This window comes from Venturia canescens, chromosome 7, assembly GCF_019457755.1.
Source record: "Venturia canescens isolate UGA chromosome 7, ASM1945775v1, whole genome shotgun sequence".
NCBI classification, from domain to species: domain Eukaryota; kingdom Metazoa; phylum Arthropoda; class Insecta; order Hymenoptera; family Ichneumonidae; genus Venturia; species Venturia canescens.
The window spans coordinates 6618237-6636177 of NC_057427.1; the positions used below are offsets into that span (position 1 = coordinate 6618237).

Sequence of the window (17941 nt, forward strand, 5' to 3'; positions counted from 1 at the left end):
CGCCCGCGCAAAAAGCTTCGGTGGTCTACGCGCTCCGGGGTTCGCGTGCAGGGGCGGATGGCGTCGCGCGACGGCGTCCCCACGCTCCGGGAGGGGGTGGCCCTGCGATAAAAAGAGATAGCGTCAAATCCATCGGTACGAACCTCGCTCAATGTGTGTACGAGCGTTTGAGGGTGTGTTGGTCCGACTCTACGTGCATCCCCCTCGGTTATACGCTGGATAGAGAATGCCCAGCGATTGAGAGTGCGACGAGGTGCGAAAGAGATTGTGACAGAGCGAAAAAGCGAGCTCGTAAGTGCGTGCGTGCGACTGAGAGAGGCAGAGGGACAGAAAGAGACGAATAAATAACGAGAAAGAGAGATAGGGGCGAAGGGACGGAGAAAGGGAGATACCAACAGAAAGCAAGGCGCGTAACAACTAAAAGTTGCCCCATGGAAAAAGTTGAGACGGCATCTATCCGGCGCGCGCGTCTCTCACCGTCTCTCAAATCTCGCTCCTCCGCGTGTCTTGTTTAACCTCGCCGTTTCTACGATCCCTCATCAACACAACTTCTCGCCCTTTGTTTCGCTCGTACATCTTTGACCTCCGCGATTATCGGTACCGTTTCATGGGCCTTTATCCCCGAACATTCTCGCCGCTAACTGCCAATTCGGACTTGGCTTCCAACATATACAGTTACATTTATATGTGAATCAATGTGTGCATACATAAGTATACGCACACATGTGTCCATAAACATGCCAATAGTTCAATAATAAACCCTTTCTTGTTTTATTATTGTAGACGTGCATTTAAAAATGTAGGAAAACTCGAAATATACGCACGCGAATTACTCGATGCTTCCAATGTTTCCGGAATACCGCACCGAACGGTGTGTCAGCTTCTGACTCTTGTGGCACACAATTCTCTGCGCTCTGCATCAAAAACCGCTGAGTACACTCGCTGTTGCATCTGCGCCATTTTATCGTTGCTTCAGCTCTGCTTTTCAATCGAAGTTGCATCCGCGAAAAGTGACAGACTGTGCGCGAGTGTGTGGACGAAAATTGGATTATACTTTTCAACGAAAAAAAAACTATTTTTATCAAGAGTCAAACACCGATTTGATTTGACTCTTCTTGCGGGATCCGAAAGTGCTTGATTCCGAAGACGACCCCTTGTTCCGTGTGTATTCGGAGATTAGTAAACGTGAGAAATTTTGAAATTTACTTCGAAAACAGAAGTGGCAGAGGCACCCGAATTAAAAAGGAGAGCGAGAGTGGCCTGTGATATCATTTTTGTTCTGGAAAAACGAGAGTGGCATCACGACACTTCCTGAGTGAGTAAAACTGAGCAATTCTCTCTTGGCTATGTTTTCGTCCTTACGAGTGTGATCGATTTTAACGGGGAGTTGGAAAATACGAAGTCGCTCGATACCTTCTGCGGGCACAGTGACGACGATTGAACGCTCGTAACCGCGAACGCGAGTGACACGACGCAGGGATGAAAAATCGTTCGAATATCTGTGGCAAGATAAACCTTTTCGATGCGGTTGAATGGCCCGCAAACGTTTATCAAAGCCTCCTCATTCAACGTTTGTGGTTGACCGAAAATGTTCAAAATCTGTGGTTTCGAGCTCGGTCAATAATCTCGCAGTTCATACATGTCAGCTAGCTTCATATCAATGTCTCATCTTGCAATTGCATACAGCAGGTTTTTCAGCTCTTGGATTATTTTTTTACCAACCAATCAAAGTATCATAGTTAAAATCGGAAAAGGAATACCGACGTCAAGAGCCGCGGAAGCGGTCCGGGTTAAATACGTAAAAATAACAAACCACTGCGCGAGTACTGCCACTCTTGCACGCACACTTGGGGTACGAGAATTTTTAAACTTTTCATTTACGTTAAAATTTCACGAATTATCCGAAAGGATAATGAAAAAAATGGTCGAATCAAATGAAAATCATGTGTGACCGAAATGGAGATTTTTATCACGTGTGAATGGCAGTCTCCGAAAGGCCGAACACGATCGAGATCTATCGTATCTAAAATGAATAAGTAGGTGAAAAGATCTGAGAAGAGAGAAAGAAAGAGAAAGAATGAAGTGAGAGAGAGAGAGGAAGAGAGTTACGTAAAAGTGTTGAGATTTGGAGTGACGTGGCCACCCAAAACGTCGACGTCGTCGGTCCTAAGAATCGTTTATATAGATCACCAGATTCCAAAGTCCCGGAGGGGATCGTCAAAGAAAAAGCTTCTAATAATTGTCTCTAGGAGAGGAGAAAACATTTTTCTCAATGGGTAAGTCAAGAAAAAAGAGAGGATTTCCCGTGGATTTCGGCTGGACGAGCAATAGAGTAAAAGAGGTTAAACGGGAGGTGGATGAGAGAACGCGATTGAGTGGGGAATGCAGCAGTGTTTGTGCAAGGGAAAAAGAGGGAGAAAATGTCAAGATGAAAAGAGATGGGAAAACAATGAAACTCTGGTGGATCAAATGGATAGTAGTGTGTGCAAAATGTGTTGTACAACGACATTGTAAAATGGAGAAGAAAGAGGCGAACTTGTGGAAAGGAAACGAGAGATAAAGAGAGAAAGAGGGATCGAGAGAGGAAAAAGGAGAGTATTAACAACTAATAACTACCCCCAAGCGAAAATATCCGTATGTATATAAGCGTTGTATTATATAGATACCTACATAATTCTCTCCCTCTTTATTCTCAGTGCGGAGAAAGAAGTCTATACATTTCGGTATGGAGTACATCGCGGTTGGAATTTCCACGGGAATTAAGTTTTACGCTCAATGAGTTCACAACAAAACATCTCTGTATGGGTATATGGCCAAGGGGGTACGAGAAACCGAAAGAGAAAAAGATGAAGAGAGAGAGAGAGAGAGAGAGAAGAAAAGAAAAGAAGAGAGAAACAGACGGAAGAAAACAGGGGATGGTTCGAAACGTCTCTTGTATCGAAGCCGCTATTTTTCGAGGAACATCCACCTTCGGTTTCAATGACGACGACTACGTTTTTTATCGTTTTGTAGGATAGTACGAGCGACTCGCGTCTCATCTCGTTTAAGAAATCGAAGCCATTCTTCATGTACTAGAAAAATATTGACCATTCGAATCCTAGAAAACGTCGATCTCTCAATCACGTCTGGACTCATAACTGAAAAATGTTCGTGCCCGGAACGCCACAACGTCGGGAAAGTGCTGTAAGCGTTGAGAAATTTATTTGAAAAATCTATGAAGAATGAAAATGGATGAAAGAATGAAAATTCAAAAAATGGCTTGAAGGCTTCAAAAAATGGCACACTCACGATCAAAAGGTTCCTCATCTCATGAGTGAGTTGTAAAAAAAGAAGAAAATATGGCGACGACAGGAGTTGAGGGTGGCCAGGAGTGCCTGGAACGAAAATTGGGAGGAGGGAGGGAGTTCCTGATAGGGGAAGAGCATCTGGTGCAGCAGCGTTCTAACGCCCGTTGTTCGTGTTCGTAAAACCACATGGAACATATATACATAAGAGAAAGAGCTAACTGTCGTAGAAAGTTAAGTTCTACCGAGGTTCGAGCATTGTTTCCACGAGTGTTTGCACACAAGCGCATTGTTCGCGATAAGGGCTCTTCTCCATGCTTTTCGTGGTTTGGTGAACGACCACCGAGGTTCCCTCGGTGCAATTCCCATTTCTGTGTACAATTCCGTATGTCTGTAGACGCAATGGCATTTGAACGATCGGACGATATTTCACGAATACGTTATTAACATTTTTTTTTAATTTTCGAACGAGAAGCAAGCTATGGCTGTCGAATTGAATTTATCTCCGCCCCTCGTCGTCATCCAACCGCGATCGAAGCATGCCCTGAACGAATTGACGCTGACGACGGTAATTGAGCAACGACTTATTGCTGGGATTCGTTCAAATAATCACACAATAAAAATGAACTATTTGCAATAAATCAGAGGAATTTCTGACAACATTTCTCATATCGTCGTACCTCGATTACACTGTCAAAATCAGTCCTTTGGATTCACCGATTTACACGTATTCTCTATTTTCGAGTCAAACGATAGGGTCGCTCAAGAGAGTAATCTCCAATGGACGTAGATAGAGAGAATATCCAAATCGAATTCTGCGCCCGAACAAGCCTCTGCTCCGCTTATAACCGTAGATTCTACACATAAAGCACAGCGAGAGATGATATATAAATCGTGGGTGTACATGATGAGCAACGCTCAAAGGGGGTAGAAAGGAAGCTTCGGTTGCAGCAGCACTCGTAGGCCCTCTGCTCTTCAACATCCATATAATATATGTATATATATGTGCGCATTGAACGAACGTAATAATGGGGATTTAGCAGTCATTAGGGATGGTGGCGTATATCCATCTATTGGTAACACAAAGTGTTTGCTCTGTCCATACTCTCTACCTCATGATTATGGGGTGAAAGATAGAGGGAGAGAGAGAATCCCACGGAGAATTTGAGACTAGGTCCAAATCGATTCGCCCCCATGAGACGGGGTTGAAAAGAGGACGCGGAAGCGCGAGTGAAGCCCTCGAAGGCTTTCTATTCCGCGGCGCTCTTGGTCCACGAGTCTAGGGTCATAGACTCCTCTAGAAGAGCCCTTAAGAGGCCAATCGAGTGGTTACCACAATACACGTGACCTCGCAGTATTTTTCTTCTCTTTCTCTCTGTATTTGCCTCCACCCTCGTAGAGTCTTGAAGAATTTGTCAGCCTGTTGTCGATTTTAGATGGAGAAGACGAGACGTTGGAAAGGGAGAATCCGCTCGCGATTCCCAATCGATTTAACGGGAATTTCGGCATCCAGAAAATTGTAGCTACGACCGAAAGGGTGGCGATTCGTTGAAAATAATTTAAAAACTTTGATCCATTTTCACCAATCTTCACTGATTTTTCAGGGGCTTCCCGAAGCCTCTGCAACACTCGGGAACGACTTTTCCAGCTCCCATGAATTTTTTCGACTATTAGGCCGCCCCACGCAGAAGATTTCGCCACTGTTTCCACCGCCACCTACGTCAAGTACGAGCCAGTGCTCTTCCAGTGCGAATCCTCATAGGGAAGAGAAGTGAGGGATTGGGGGTTGGCGAGATTGCACAAAGATAAAGGAAAAGCCGCAAAGAGGTCGTCGAGAGACGAGAGGAACGAGACAGGCTGTGGAGAGGGCGATATTTCAGGTTTACCGTGTACACGATTTCGCTTGGATTGGTTCACAAGATCCAGGGGGAGGGGGGAGCTTCAATGAGGGCGACTCTGGACCACCCCAAAAGATTTCCAAGCGATCGCGCTTTCGTTATTCATTCACATCTATATACATATTTACATTCCTTTTTCTCTCTCTCTTTCCCTCCCTTTTCACCCTTTTCTGTACCGCGTACCCCACGTAGGTTCGCATATGTGTCGCCTACGTACCTAGCAAAGAGCGCGAGTCATTTTTTAATATACCGCGAAAAGCAAGCCTCGAGCATATAGCGGCGCCGCGAAGATTCCTTTTTCCCCTCTCCGAGGGGAATGAAACAATAGTTTATTAAAAAACGAGCAATTCATGCGGAATTTTTCAAGAGCGTTGAAAAAGTCTCAAAGAGTAGGCAGATAAGTCTTCGTGCGATGTGTGCCTCTAATTTATCTTTTATCCTTCTTTTTGTACGGACGCGAATAAAAGTGTATGAATGGTACGAATTCTATCGGACAGTTTCAGTGACGCATGTGATTCCTCGAGTGTCTTTCGAAGTCTTGCTAATTCCAGAGTGCCAGATGCCATTAATCGTTACGTGCGTATATGAGTCAGCGTTACAAAGTCCAAAACGAGGGATACGCGATCGGAATGCAATCGGAACGAGGTTGAACTCCATGAAGAAATAAACTGATAATTATATTGAGCCTTCAAATTCATGAGATCGAGACTTTCCCTGCTATTTTTCACAGTTTGGAGATCGTACGACGAATTTTTTTTTTTCGTTAAAACCAAAAAAAACTTAAAGACCTGAAAAGTGTGATCGAAAGTGCTGGCACGAACATTTTGATGATTTGACCAACGGAAAAATGAATGAACTTTTTTAAGCGAAATTCTGTCAAGACTTGTCAGTTCGCGCCAAGCAAACTCTGACGATCGCTCGTTATTCTCCGCTCGAAAGAACATGTCCTCCTCGCTGACGACTTTTTCACCACGAATCCCCGATTGGTGGACGTTAATTAAACGCTTGGTCGGTCGTGAAAAAATGAGGCAACGAAAAGAGACGAACGGCAAAGAACAACAAGCGGGTTGGCTAATCCGAAACATGTGTGCACCACTTCTAAGAACAATGGACGACGGCGAACTATCGCGCAGAAGGAAGGAGAGAAATTTCTCGTCAATTTATCTATAGATCGCTGCATCGAATGTCGCAGATGTGTCGTGTGAAAAAGGAAGACGTGCGGATAAAAAACATCGAAAGAAGACACGGCCGGCATACGAGTTTCAGGGCCTTAATAATAAATTAATAATACGGAATAAATTTATACAAAGAATGAGGAGCGAGTAGGGAATAAAAAAAAATTAAAAAGCATGCATGTATGGACATAATGCAAAGATGGAGAAGCCAAAGAGTGGAAAAAGTAGAAGGCCACTGATGTTTCTCCTCTTTCCTCTTCCTCTTCCTTCTCCTCTCGTCTCTCTTTCTATCTCTGGCCACGAGAGAAGTGTCCATGGGGACCAAGAGCGCGTGGTAACCCGAGAGGATAATACACCCAGCTTAAGAGTCTCGAGAGAAGCGTTCTCCGGTCTCGCCACAACGGGGCTAAAGCAACGGCAGTCCGTGGTTGAAACGCTAATGCTTTCTCTCTCTCTCTCTCTCTCTCTTTCTGTCTTTCTGCCTGTGCATATGATACACACATGCGATTACAAGCCGAAATGTGAGTGGGAGAGAAAACAAGAAGACGGGACACGCAATGATTAAAGGTAAAGGAAGATGAGACGAAGAAGAAGTCGCCATTGTGCAAGAGATAGAGCCTTCTTCTCTTTTCCCTTATCCTTGAGGATTTTTCGACAGACCTCTTTCTCCAAAGAGGTTTTAGAAAACTTTTTTATCCTCCTGTTTCCATGTTTCCTCATCTTCTGCTTTGACTTCAATGGCAGTAGCTTCTTCAATCTTGTTTTATTTTCGTTTCAAAGAATTAGCTCGTAAAACATGAGCTCAATGAGGGAAGAAAAAAATGAAAATTTTCTCTCTCGAGGCGTCGGAAAAAAAAGCTTAAACATTGAAACATTTTTCATCTGTTGATCATTCAATTAATCTGTTTTTAATGGAATTATCATAATAATAGTAATTATGATACATCATCCCCGTATCTAGAAGTCTGGAGACTCGAGGAATCGAATTGCACCTTCGGATAATCCGAACACCCGCGTGGTGCACCGAATCATTCGAGAGCTCCGAGGGACGCGCCGCAGCTGTGTGTCTCGGAGACTTATTTTTCTAATGTTACAAATATGACGATGCGTGTATCACCAGAAGTTTGTCTTTGTCTCTCCACGACACTGAAACACAATCGTGACGATTTAAATAACGAGCAAAACTCATGAAAGTGCGTAGATGAACCAGGGATAAGAGACGAAAATTTATGAAACGATGAAATCATGAATTCCTCGACTTTTTAAATTTCAGGACACTCGTTCGGGACGTCGTTATCGACGTCGGCGTCTCGGCTTGGGTGAAGAGGCCAAGGCCGGAATCGTCCCGGGGTGGAGTCCGTGGTGATGTGGCCAAACAGCCTCGGTGGTACTTCCGGTTGCAGCGGGGGCGCTGGTCCAACAGATCTCGGCGGGTTAACCGCGTCAGCGACATCCGCCACCGAATTATTCGGGCCGGCCGGCTTCGGGGCATCCGCGGCTGGACCATACGGTGCATTAAAATCAAATCCCTACGTGAGTGCTCTGAGTATGCCACCGATCGAGGCTCTACACTCGACCATCGGTTATCCCGGTTGCAATCCTGCCGGTGAGTCCTACTACTGTGAGTGAACATTTCTGCCTTTATTCTACCTTAATTACTTGACTCTTAATCAACGTGTATTCACGATTTCAAATATTCATTTGTGCGACACCGAGTACCCATGGACCCTTTCAAATCTGTCGATCATTTCGAAACTTGACGTGCGTCGATGCTTCAACATCAAAGTAGTTCATGCACGAAACGATTTTTTTAAGAAAGTCTTGAAATTAACACAGAATTTCAATGGGTAGTCGACTGACGCGCATATCAAATTTTAAAGGGTTCGTCTTATTGGTTATTGAGATAAACTTGTTTAAGTGTGAAAAAAATACACAGGAGTACAGGGACTGCGGGTAAAAAATCGTTTACCTTTCCATATGACGAATGAACGCTTCTTACGAATGTGAGGTCTGGAAAAAAATTCGAAACGATTGTCTTACTATAATTAGTCTTGCTTTAATTAATGGCTTGTTATTTCATTTGCCAAAAAATAATTTGAAAAAACTTATATACAATTTTGAATTCCGACATTAATTATCCGAATTAATATCTTTAAGGAGGTGAAAATCAACCCGATTTAGACACCCATAATCCTACCTTAATTCAGATCCTGAAATAAGATAAAAATAAATTTAACCAAAAATACCTCACATGATCAATCGCATGAATTCGAGAACGAATCGAAATTGTCAGTTGATTGAAAAAATCACAGCGCTCGCGCTCCGTCTCGATAACCTTGAAATTAATAAAATTTGCGTGTCCAAAAATGGAGACTTTGGAGAATGAGAAACAGCAGATTGCTCCAAAAAATGTCAGTGCTCGTCAAACGTATAAAAATTTAACGAGCCCCGAGAAATAGAATAAGAAATCGTATACTTTGACTCTCGGAATTCCGTGTCGGTTGTAACGAAACGAGACGCGCTCGAAAGCTAGCCAAGGGTCAGGTGAAACCTCTCAGGATTCTCCGGTAACCTTCGGATACGTCGTCGTCGACAACGAGGGGTAGAAAAACGTGAGTGAATTCTCTTGGGGCGAGAGTGCTCGCGAGCCACCCCAGAATAACGCTTCCTCCGATATATTTCATCGTTTGTACTCAATCGAAACATCATTGCGATGGTATCGGGAGGGATCGGATCGCGAACGCACGACACAAATGATATTTTCTAGATAATTACGTTTTACTTGTTCATTCGATGTTTCTTATTATAACGAGGAATAATAAACGTGACGTTTCTCTTCTGTTACATTTTTTGATAAAGGCAATCCGAGAAAACAGAGGCGAGAACGTACCACCTTTACGAGGGCCCAGTTAGACGTTCTGGAGGGTCTCTTCTCGAAAACGAGATATCCGGATATATTCATGCGAGAAGAAGTCGCGGTGAAGATCAATCTACCAGAATCGCGAGTGCAGGTTGGTAAACAACAAAATTCTACGATTTCTCGAGCCCGACAGAATCAAACTTGCCTTGCGTCGTCCGCGAGAAGACCAGTGAATTATTCCCCAAAGATCGTGACAGTGAGTAATTGAATTATACAATTGGGCTCTGAAGCCGATTGGTGGGCCAGAGAACGTTTTATGGGCTCTTCATTGAGATTCGAAAAGCAAAATCGGGCCGGTATGAGATTCGAGCAAACTTTCGGGAAGAAAGATAAATATTCTGTAACGAAAATTCTTGTTAAAATGGTCATTTGAATTTGGACTGTGAAGTATTCGATCCTGGATCATTAAAAGGATCCAGCAAAACTCACGGACCCGAAAAAAAAATTTAAAAGAAACGGCAGTGACTTTCGAAGTGTTTGGTTCGTGACCAGAGATAGGGAGAGAGTGAAACTGGCACGAGGTAAAAGGCTTCGTACGAAAGTCTCGCTCGGTGACGCGAAGACTCGTGCCGTCGCATATTCCGCCCTCATCAAGGGCCACAAGGGAGGGGCAAGAAAAAAGGGCGCATCGCAATTACGGTCATTCAGCGCACCTGGCCTGAACGAGCTACCGCGTTGACGAGACCCTCGACGTGTCATTCGGAAGCAAAGAAAAACGAATGCATACCTCTGACTCGAAAAATCGCGCCATCGTTGCGCTCCATTTCTGCTTCCTTAGTCCTCCTCACGTTTCTCTCGTCGCTCTGCACGAACGCCTCCCAACAGGGGGCGCCTCTATTTTTTTTATCTCACCGCTGTAGTTCGCCTCGTGTGAGAACGAAACGAAGTTGCTTTCAGAAAAACAAATTCAGTAACAAAATCAGAAAACAAAAGACCAAATATTCTGCGAGGAAACGAGAGAACACAATTTTGCTTCTGTATTTTTTTCGAAAATCGAGATCAAGTGAAAATCACGATTACTCTCTTTTGATCGGAGCATCAGAGCGCTCTCAGTGCTCGTATTTTTTGTCAGAGCCACGTAGATTGTTGCCTTGACGAAAAAAGTCGATGAAATTTATTTATATTTGAGATCGAAAGATTACAGTTTTTTTAAAAAAAACCGCCAGTGGGAAGAACCGAACAGACGCTCGTGACTGAGCTGTCGGTTTCTCCCCAGAAAATCCAGAGAAACCCAAGCTAGCTCGCCGCTCGCGCTAACATTGATCGCGCGGGGCTTCTTCAGCGGCTCTCCTTCTCATGCGTGTTCTCAACTCATCCCATGCAATCTAACTTTTCGTCTGATCAAGTATTGATGAACAATTGAACTCAAAATAAACAATATCAACTCTTGGATAATTGCTCTCTGGTTACTGCCTGGGCGACATTTTCAATTCATTAGGAATGGGGGAGAAAACTTGGAGGTAAAATCCGTAGCTAAGATCGCAAGTCGAGGAGTCGGGGAATGGCTGATGAATATTATTCCTCCCAATGCTCCGTACGCCACTCATTGTCAGTAATAAATTGACAAAACTTGCCCGAATAAGTTTTTGTCACGATCCTGTATCGTTGCATTTGACTCCGCAATATCGACATTCTTTTTCGATCGATTTTGTTGTAAAATTTGCAGGTATGGTTCAAAAATAGGAGAGCAAAATGTCGCCAACAACAAAAACAACAACAGCATCAACAGGACAAAACACCGAGATCGAAAAAGCCATCGGGTAATCCGGTGAGCAATCCACCGCCGGGAAAGAGTCCGTCGATAGCCACAACTCCAACCCCGACTGCGGCAGTTCCGGCAACAACGCCTCTGTTAGTATCGAAATTCTGATAAATTCCAATTCGGTCCGCAATTCTTTTCAATCAATGTAAATTGGGTTATCGGCTTTAAAAATAATTCGTTGAAAAGAAACATTGACGGACGCGGTGCTCCAATTTTGATGAAAGCCCGTCGAAAAGAGAGACGCTTTGTGCCCTAATTAACCCAGAAACGTTGTAACTTTCCTCCGCTTTCCCGACCATAATTTTATCGATTCCGCATTCATTTTAGAAGTGGTGGAACCAGCGGTTCAGCAGCAAGTTCGCCAACATTACTGAGGGACTCCCCGCAGTACAAACCCGCCGGAGGCGCCACGAGTTTGCTCCTCGCAGCTAGCACGACTCCGCCGAGCGTAAGTTACCGACTGCGAGATAAATCATCGGGGCAAATACCGACGAACGAAATCGTTCTTACCAGCGCATGGAAAAAGAATCAAATATTTGCAGTATCTTCAGTTGGCTGTAAACTTATCTGCAAACTCCTTTGATCGGCTAATTTGCTCGTTTTTACACAATTCAAGAATCTCCAAGGACTTGAAACGATCCACAACAGCGGCTTTTTTTCCTTTCAGTTGGGCGGTACTGTTTATAGTAGTGGGGGAAGCAGCAGCAGCATCTGGAGCCCCGCGGTAACGGAGAACGGCGGAGGATTCCCAGGTGACCATCAGAGGTTAGCGTGGACGACGAGCGCTTCCCAACAACAATGCTATCAGAATTATTCGTCGTATTATACGAACATGGACTACCTGTCGCCTGCGCCTCATCAACTAAACGTCGTGGTAATTACAATGACGCGCAGATTCTTCTCGATGGAACGATTGTCTTCGACATTTTTGAAGCAGCTAAATCATTTCTATTTTACCAAAGCTTTGACGTTCTGAGATTTACCAACTGGAATAATTACCGCGCCGGAAAGTTCTTACGGTGAATTTGAGAAAATCTGCCAAGTTTCGAGAATACAAAAATTTGAAATGATTCACTGTATTGGCTCCGATATAATTTATGATTGGAGATTCTGCAATTTAACATCCATTTTTGACGACAACCGGTCGAAAATTTGATATTTATTGAGACTACTCTTCATTACGGAGAAATTTTTGTTCGTTTCGAGTGCTCCTAAAAAAAAATTTTTTTTTTTAATACAAACGGAATTTCGTCCGTTCAATTTTGGAGCTACAGCCAAAGAAAGAAGTTAAACTCCGTTCGCAGAGGCGAGGAAACTTTTTTAATCCCGGAACTCGGAACTTTGTATTCAGCAGTTGTCTCCCATTAGTTTAAAAGTGTTTACATTTCCGTGAGCTGCTAGGCAACATTAGGAACAAGTTATTCGAGCTTTTTCATGCATGAATTTGAAGCTTTCTATTCAACGTAATTGTGGCACGAAAACTACCTCCGGACTCCAGACTCTTCTACTAAAAAAAATATTCATTTATGGTGGAAGAAAAAACGGAAATGAACTCTCACCACAAACGTGAAGCTTTCAAAAATCATTTTGCTGCCCTCATTGTGGCTTGAGAAAAAGAGAAATTGGAAAGAAAAATTCTTATATGCAAGAAAGTCTCATAGAATGACCAATGAGCGGTTTGAATCCAGGATAGAAAAAATAATGATTTGTCAGGGCTCATCCTGTTGCAGTGAACGATAAAGAAATGCCACCAAAAAATCTTTCTTTTCCTTTTTGTTAACGAAGGACGGCAGTGGAAGCGGGTTGGACAACACGTGGAGTAAAACGAGGGACGAGAGTGCTTCGTCGTGGTTTTACAACAGTGCCGGATGGGGCGAGCGGAAGTGAGCAAAATCGTAGGCTGGGCGTCTCATTTGATTTTCCTCTTCATCATTGCGCGGCAAATGTTGATTAAGTGCATATATAAATAAATAAATATGGCGAAAGAAAGAGTAAGAGAAGGAGCGGTGTAACATATCATCGATGGTGAGCAGCGATGGAAGGTGAGGTATTGACATATCATCGATGGAGAAGATCGAAGAGTAAGGCGTGCCCAAGAGCGCTCCACTTGGTGAGCGATCGCTTGGCGTTCACCAAAACAGCGGGACCGTAGCGCACCGGACGATACATATCATCGTGAAACAATATATCGGCGCGCGACGTTTCACCTTCTTAGCGCGTCACAGACGTCTTCGAGTGGGGCGAGAGAGAAAAAAACGGTGCCAAAGTTACGCGTTTATGTATAAAATAATAAATAAATAAAGCAACAATAAAGTAATAAGGAAAGAAAAAATGAATATTCGTATGATAAATAGAAGAATTATGGTAATACTGATAATAATTAGAGGCCAAAGAATCACAGTGGAGGAAATTCGTTGAGAAGACATATCCGTGCGGAGCGTGAGGTGAGAGAAATTCTTTTCGTAATATTCAAGAAAAATGTGACTCGAAACCAAGTGAATAATTTTTATAAGCAAAATAATGGATGAAGTCGTTAAATTCTCAAGATTTTTTTGAATTTCATAGATAATTACAGCCTCTCTCGCGCTTCCGACGAACTATCAAATTCTCAAAAAGCTTGAATTATATAGTTGTAAATAATATAAATAAGACATTTTTCGTGAAAGTAAATAAATCTTAAAATTGGCAAGTGCTTGTTTTTATGGTCTCTTCGTTTCTGCTGTCTCTGTACGATACTCATTTCGTCGTTGTGTTTTTCACTCGGTTGAACTTTCCTCTGGATCATTGCTGGTCTACGGACGGATCTATTCAAACTTTTTCAACGACAGTGACAAATAACGAAACGATCTAGAGGTCAAATGAAAACATATAATATGAAAAAGAGAATAAATAAATGAATGACTATAAATTTAAATTATATTACACGTAAGATTGTAAGTATATGACTGTTTAGATTGTTATTATGAATCTCTTATAAAATTGATAATCATAATAAGAAAAATAAAAAAAAACACACACACACACATTAATTGATACGAGTTCGTGCTAAATCAATAATTGTCATTTTTTCGGAATCTGTTCTAACCGGATCCAGATTATTATTCGAGGAAGCAGGGAGGATATTTTATTACTTACTGATTCAACAATTGCAATGCCCACTTCTATTTAGAAGCATTAAAAATTTGCAACGTTGAACAACATGAAAGAATATTTAATATCGATAAGCATGTGGCTTATTTGGTTAAACGTGCTATTTCGTTACCATCTCTTTAATAGAACCTTATCCCGATTGAGTACACTCGAAACGAGGCCATCGAAGTCCCAAAAATTAGCCACGTCGACTATGGTTACTATAATTTAAAAAAAAATTGAAACAAAGCTTGCGCTTCAAAAAAGCGTTGGAATTTTCAGTCCTCTCTTCCTTGGCTAGAAACAAAGTCTAACTTGAGTAGACTTGGAGGTTTCGTTTTAATTCACAGCATTTTTTCCGCCTGCACGAAGAAAACGAGGCCAAAAATTCTAGAGGAAAGTACTAGGAATACGAATTGAGCAGTAATACGAATTGTTTTATTAACCATAGTAAAAACACCACTACCCATACCTTTTGTTCAAAAGACTCAAGAGTGTTTTTCTCTGTAAGCATAGTAAAAAATGTTTTCAGTCACTTCAAATGTTTATATTGTAAACCATGCTTGGGCAATCCTGGAAAAAAAAACTATATTTTTGGTAAAATGTCACACGTATTCGGTGCATATTCGTGAATTTATCGTAGAATTTACTATGCTAACAGTGAACATTTGTGATTTACAATACATTTCCACTTATGAGTAAGTGCTAGTCTGACACGATGAATAACACTCGAAAACAAAACGAAATATAGTTATCACGTGCATCACTTTTTGCTATCTACATAAAGCTGTTTAGAATTGAAGGAACGAAAAATGGCAAAATGAAAAAAATGAGGTGCCTAAATACTTTGAAAATTGTTGAAAAATAATGTGTTCCTCACTGCACAAAATGAATCCATTTTCTCTGTGTGCCACAGAATCAGGGAGTTTGGAGTTCGGGGTCTATTTTCAGAATAGAAAGTACATAAATGCATTTGGGTCTGTTGCTCTTCCAGAAAAAAATGTGAAAAAAGGTTTACTGCAGAATTGAAATAGAGTTTTTGGATGATTGTCGAAGGCGAGGAATCGATTTGAAAAGTCGCGCCGAAGGATCGTAGTGGTAACTTGCCGGTCTCGATCGGTAAAAAAGGAAGTTGAAGGATTTTTAAGAGACAAAGGAAAAGAGGGGTTGGAAGGGGGATTGCGCAGGCGTTCCCTGTTCAAGGTGAAATTGCCCAGTTCCTCATGTACGTTTGTCGGCCTGAAGGGAAATAATTTTTCTCCCTCCTTCCCTTCAATTCGGCATCTCGCTTCCTCCCTCTTTCTGGTTGTCCCGGGAGCCGCAGCCGGCTTGGTACGATTCGGCATATCCGTGTGGCAGTGCCGCGCGTCGCTTCGCTTCGTGAGGTCGCGCGTGTGGCGCGTTTTTGTAGTTTTTTACGAATTTTAACTCCGTTTTTTTTACCGATTGGCTTACCACGGACAATTTTGCGATCCCGTATCTTTGCAATCGTCAACGGTGAGGTCGAAATAAGAGAAGAGATCCCCGGGGATTTTTGACAGACGCGAAAATGACGTTCTGGTGAAGAACCCCTCAAAACAAAGAACTTTAAGTGCATCCTGAGCTTACCGGAAAATTATATTTTTAGTTATAACTAAAACGAAGACAAATATTGTCTCTCTTCGGAGAGTGATCGCGAAGGATGTGTTTCCTCGTGCGGAGCTCGCTTCTTCTATGCCTCGGTAAGAGTTCAACACTTTTTATTCGCGAATTAGAGTCATTTTTCTAGCCTCCTTCTCCATTTATTGTCATACTCCACCACACTATCCCCGTCCGGTATTCCAAACATTTTTTGCAACAACTCCAATTCTCATCGCGTTCTGCTCCTCTCCTTTTATTCTTCCCCACGACTTTTTTCTTTCTCCTCTCTTTTCACTCATTTTCTCCCCAGCTGCACTCTCATTCTTGGTGAAGCAGCAGTCTACTCAACTCGGCACTCTATCCGAGGTCTTGAACTCTGTGCGCGCTCAACTATAACGCGTTCGTACTTCGAAGGGTTCTACTGTACGTAAATGCTGTACCTATAAAACGGGAATGAAAGAAAAAGTAGAGGAAGACCGAGAGAAGGAGAGAATAGTGTCTCGAGCTCTAGCAAAGGGGATGAATCACAACCTCTGCGGGAAACACTAGGATACACCGTCTCCCCCGTTCCCCCATGCCCTTTCCCTCCTCTGCTCGAATCGAGCGGTTCTGGCACCCTGATTAATCCCCGAGATTCGCAATCAACTCTCCGCGACTATATTTATCCACCCCACACATATATATGAATGCATATAAATTTAATTTTTACCCCTTATTTTTGGCACTGTGCAATGGAGAACTTGGACAAATTGAATTACTGTTTTTCTTTCATCACCATTACGCTCGCGAAACAGAGTCTTTATTTAGATTGGAGCTTCGGCTCCGCTGATGTTGCTCCAGCGTAATGTGATATTCATGGAATTTGCTATCAGTGTTATCGGAGCACGAACGAAATGTAATTTTATTGTTTCACCAAGCTAATTATGATTAAATCACTCATCCGAATGAAGCCACGTTCCAAACGTGTGCGTTGAAAACCACCGAACGGTTGCTTCGAACAATTCGCAATGACCGAACCACGAAGCGTGTGCCTTTTTTGGAGGCTGACAAGTCCCACGAGCCTGTGATCGATTCTTATCGAAAACCAACAGAAAAATATATTACTTGATAAATTCATTTCGCTAATTATTCGTAGCTTCGAGACGTATCGTCATCGTCTTTCGTGTACGGCTTGCGAGTGTGGCAAGTTTTTCTTCCGACGAGAGCGTCAATGTACACACGCAACTAAGCAATACCCTGTACGAAATGCGATACGGGGAGAGTTTTTTGTTCGTGCGGTGGATGAAAAGAGATCGCCCTCTGGTCCGTAAAAAAAATATACGTCCTATATACGTAATGGGAGAGGGGAATCGCGTCTGGACATGATGTAGCGCGAAATTCGCAGCACGTGTCGCGACCGGTTTGACGGGTATTAGTTACGATACACACACGCACATCGAGGTCTGAAAATATGTACGAAAAAGTCATATACCCGTAAGCCTAAAAGATTTCACGTCTCATCTCTCAATATTCTCAGTGCCTGACTATTCGTTGCTAGCGATTGTTTCGAGCATCAATTAACGTCATTTCAGCATTTTCTCTAAACTTTTTTTTACCTCGCGCATAAAGTTTTCTTCACATTATTTGCGTTCCGTTGTAAATAGTGCGAAATCGATTTTCAAAGTCGCGGAAAAATCAGCTGTAAAATATAAAAAAAAAAACATTTTTTAAAACATTGCGAGATCTCGTCGGTCGAAACTTGAAAAAAAATGGGCACGAAAGTTCAAAAAATCGATGGAATTTTGAAAAGTCTCACCTCCAAATAAGCAGTACGAAAATACTTGATGTATATTCATATTTATGATACCTTAATACATAATTAAGCGCGTGGTTTGCGGGCGAGGATAGATCGCTCCGTCTCGCCGCAGAGTATCGGAATTTCCAACAAACTCGAGGACTACAGAATTCTGTCTCGGCTTCGATCAGAGGATAATGCGATGTGTTGGGTTAGGTGCAGGTAAAGGAACCGAGATGCCTGAGTGTTCATGTATACAGACATATAAATGGATATGGTCCTAATTACACGTCTCGGGTTACGGATGAACAGAATGAACGACGTATGGATCTCTCTCGCGTCGACCAAGGGCTCGAGAGCGAGGGCTATAACCCTCGTG

At 42.7% G+C, this 17941-nt stretch overlaps 2 protein-coding genes across 8 annotated transcripts in view; both read left to right on the forward strand.

Annotated features, from left to right (window-relative positions):
* Positions 1 to 280: 280 nt before the first annotated feature.
* LOC122413387 (homeobox protein OTX2-A-like) lies at positions 281 to 13728 on the forward strand. Of its 6 annotated transcripts, none has more exons than XM_043423695.1 (8): positions 281 to 1315; positions 7319 to 7550; positions 7631 to 7978; positions 9217 to 9368; positions 10944 to 11128; positions 11367 to 11487; positions 11707 to 11913; positions 12825 to 13728. In XM_043423695.1, the coding sequence occupies exons 3-8, from the start codon at positions 7723 to 7725 to the stop codon at positions 12924 to 12926; spliced, it is 1023 nt and encodes a 340-aa protein (XP_043279630.1). In that variant the 5' UTR covers positions 281 to 1315; positions 7319 to 7550; positions 7631 to 7722; the 3' UTR covers positions 12927 to 13728. The 6 variants fall into 6 exon arrangements, with proteins under 6 accessions (XP_043279630.1, XP_043279629.1, XP_043279632.1 ...); XM_043423697.1 differs by lacking the exon at positions 281 to 1315 and adding an exon at positions 3895 to 6924 and having other exon boundaries at positions 11370 to 11487; XM_043423698.1 differs by lacking the exon at positions 281 to 1315 and adding an exon at positions 3896 to 6924 and having other exon boundaries at positions 7631 to 7963.
* Positions 13729 to 15545: 1817 nt separating this feature from the next.
* The window catches only part of LOC122412880 (inactive tyrosine-protein kinase 7-like), a 29232-nt gene continuing 26836 nt past the window's right edge, over positions 15546 to 17941 (forward strand). For both annotated transcript variants that reach the window (XM_043422841.1, XM_043422842.1), the window contains exon 1: positions 15546 to 15889. In XM_043422841.1, the coding sequence (XP_043278776.1) occupies positions 15850 to 15889 (40 nt within the window). In that variant the 5' untranslated portion in view covers positions 15546 to 15849. The remainder of the gene's footprint in view (positions 15890 to 17941) is intronic.

Bases quoted from the DNA above. Each gene is read 5' to 3' on its own strand.
- LOC122413387 (XM_043423695.1), top strand. From the start codon at position 7,723: ATGTGGCCAAACAGCCTCGGTGGTACTTCCGGTTGCAGCGGGGGCGCT. The intron at 9,369-10,943 runs GTTGGTAAACAA...TAAAATTTGCAG, and splicing joins TACCAGAATCGCGAGTGCAG to GTATGGTTCAAAAATAGGAG. The intron at 11,129-11,366 runs GTTAGTATCGAA...CATTCATTTTAG, and splicing joins GTTCCGGCAACAACGCCTCT to AAGTGGTGGAACCAGCGGTT.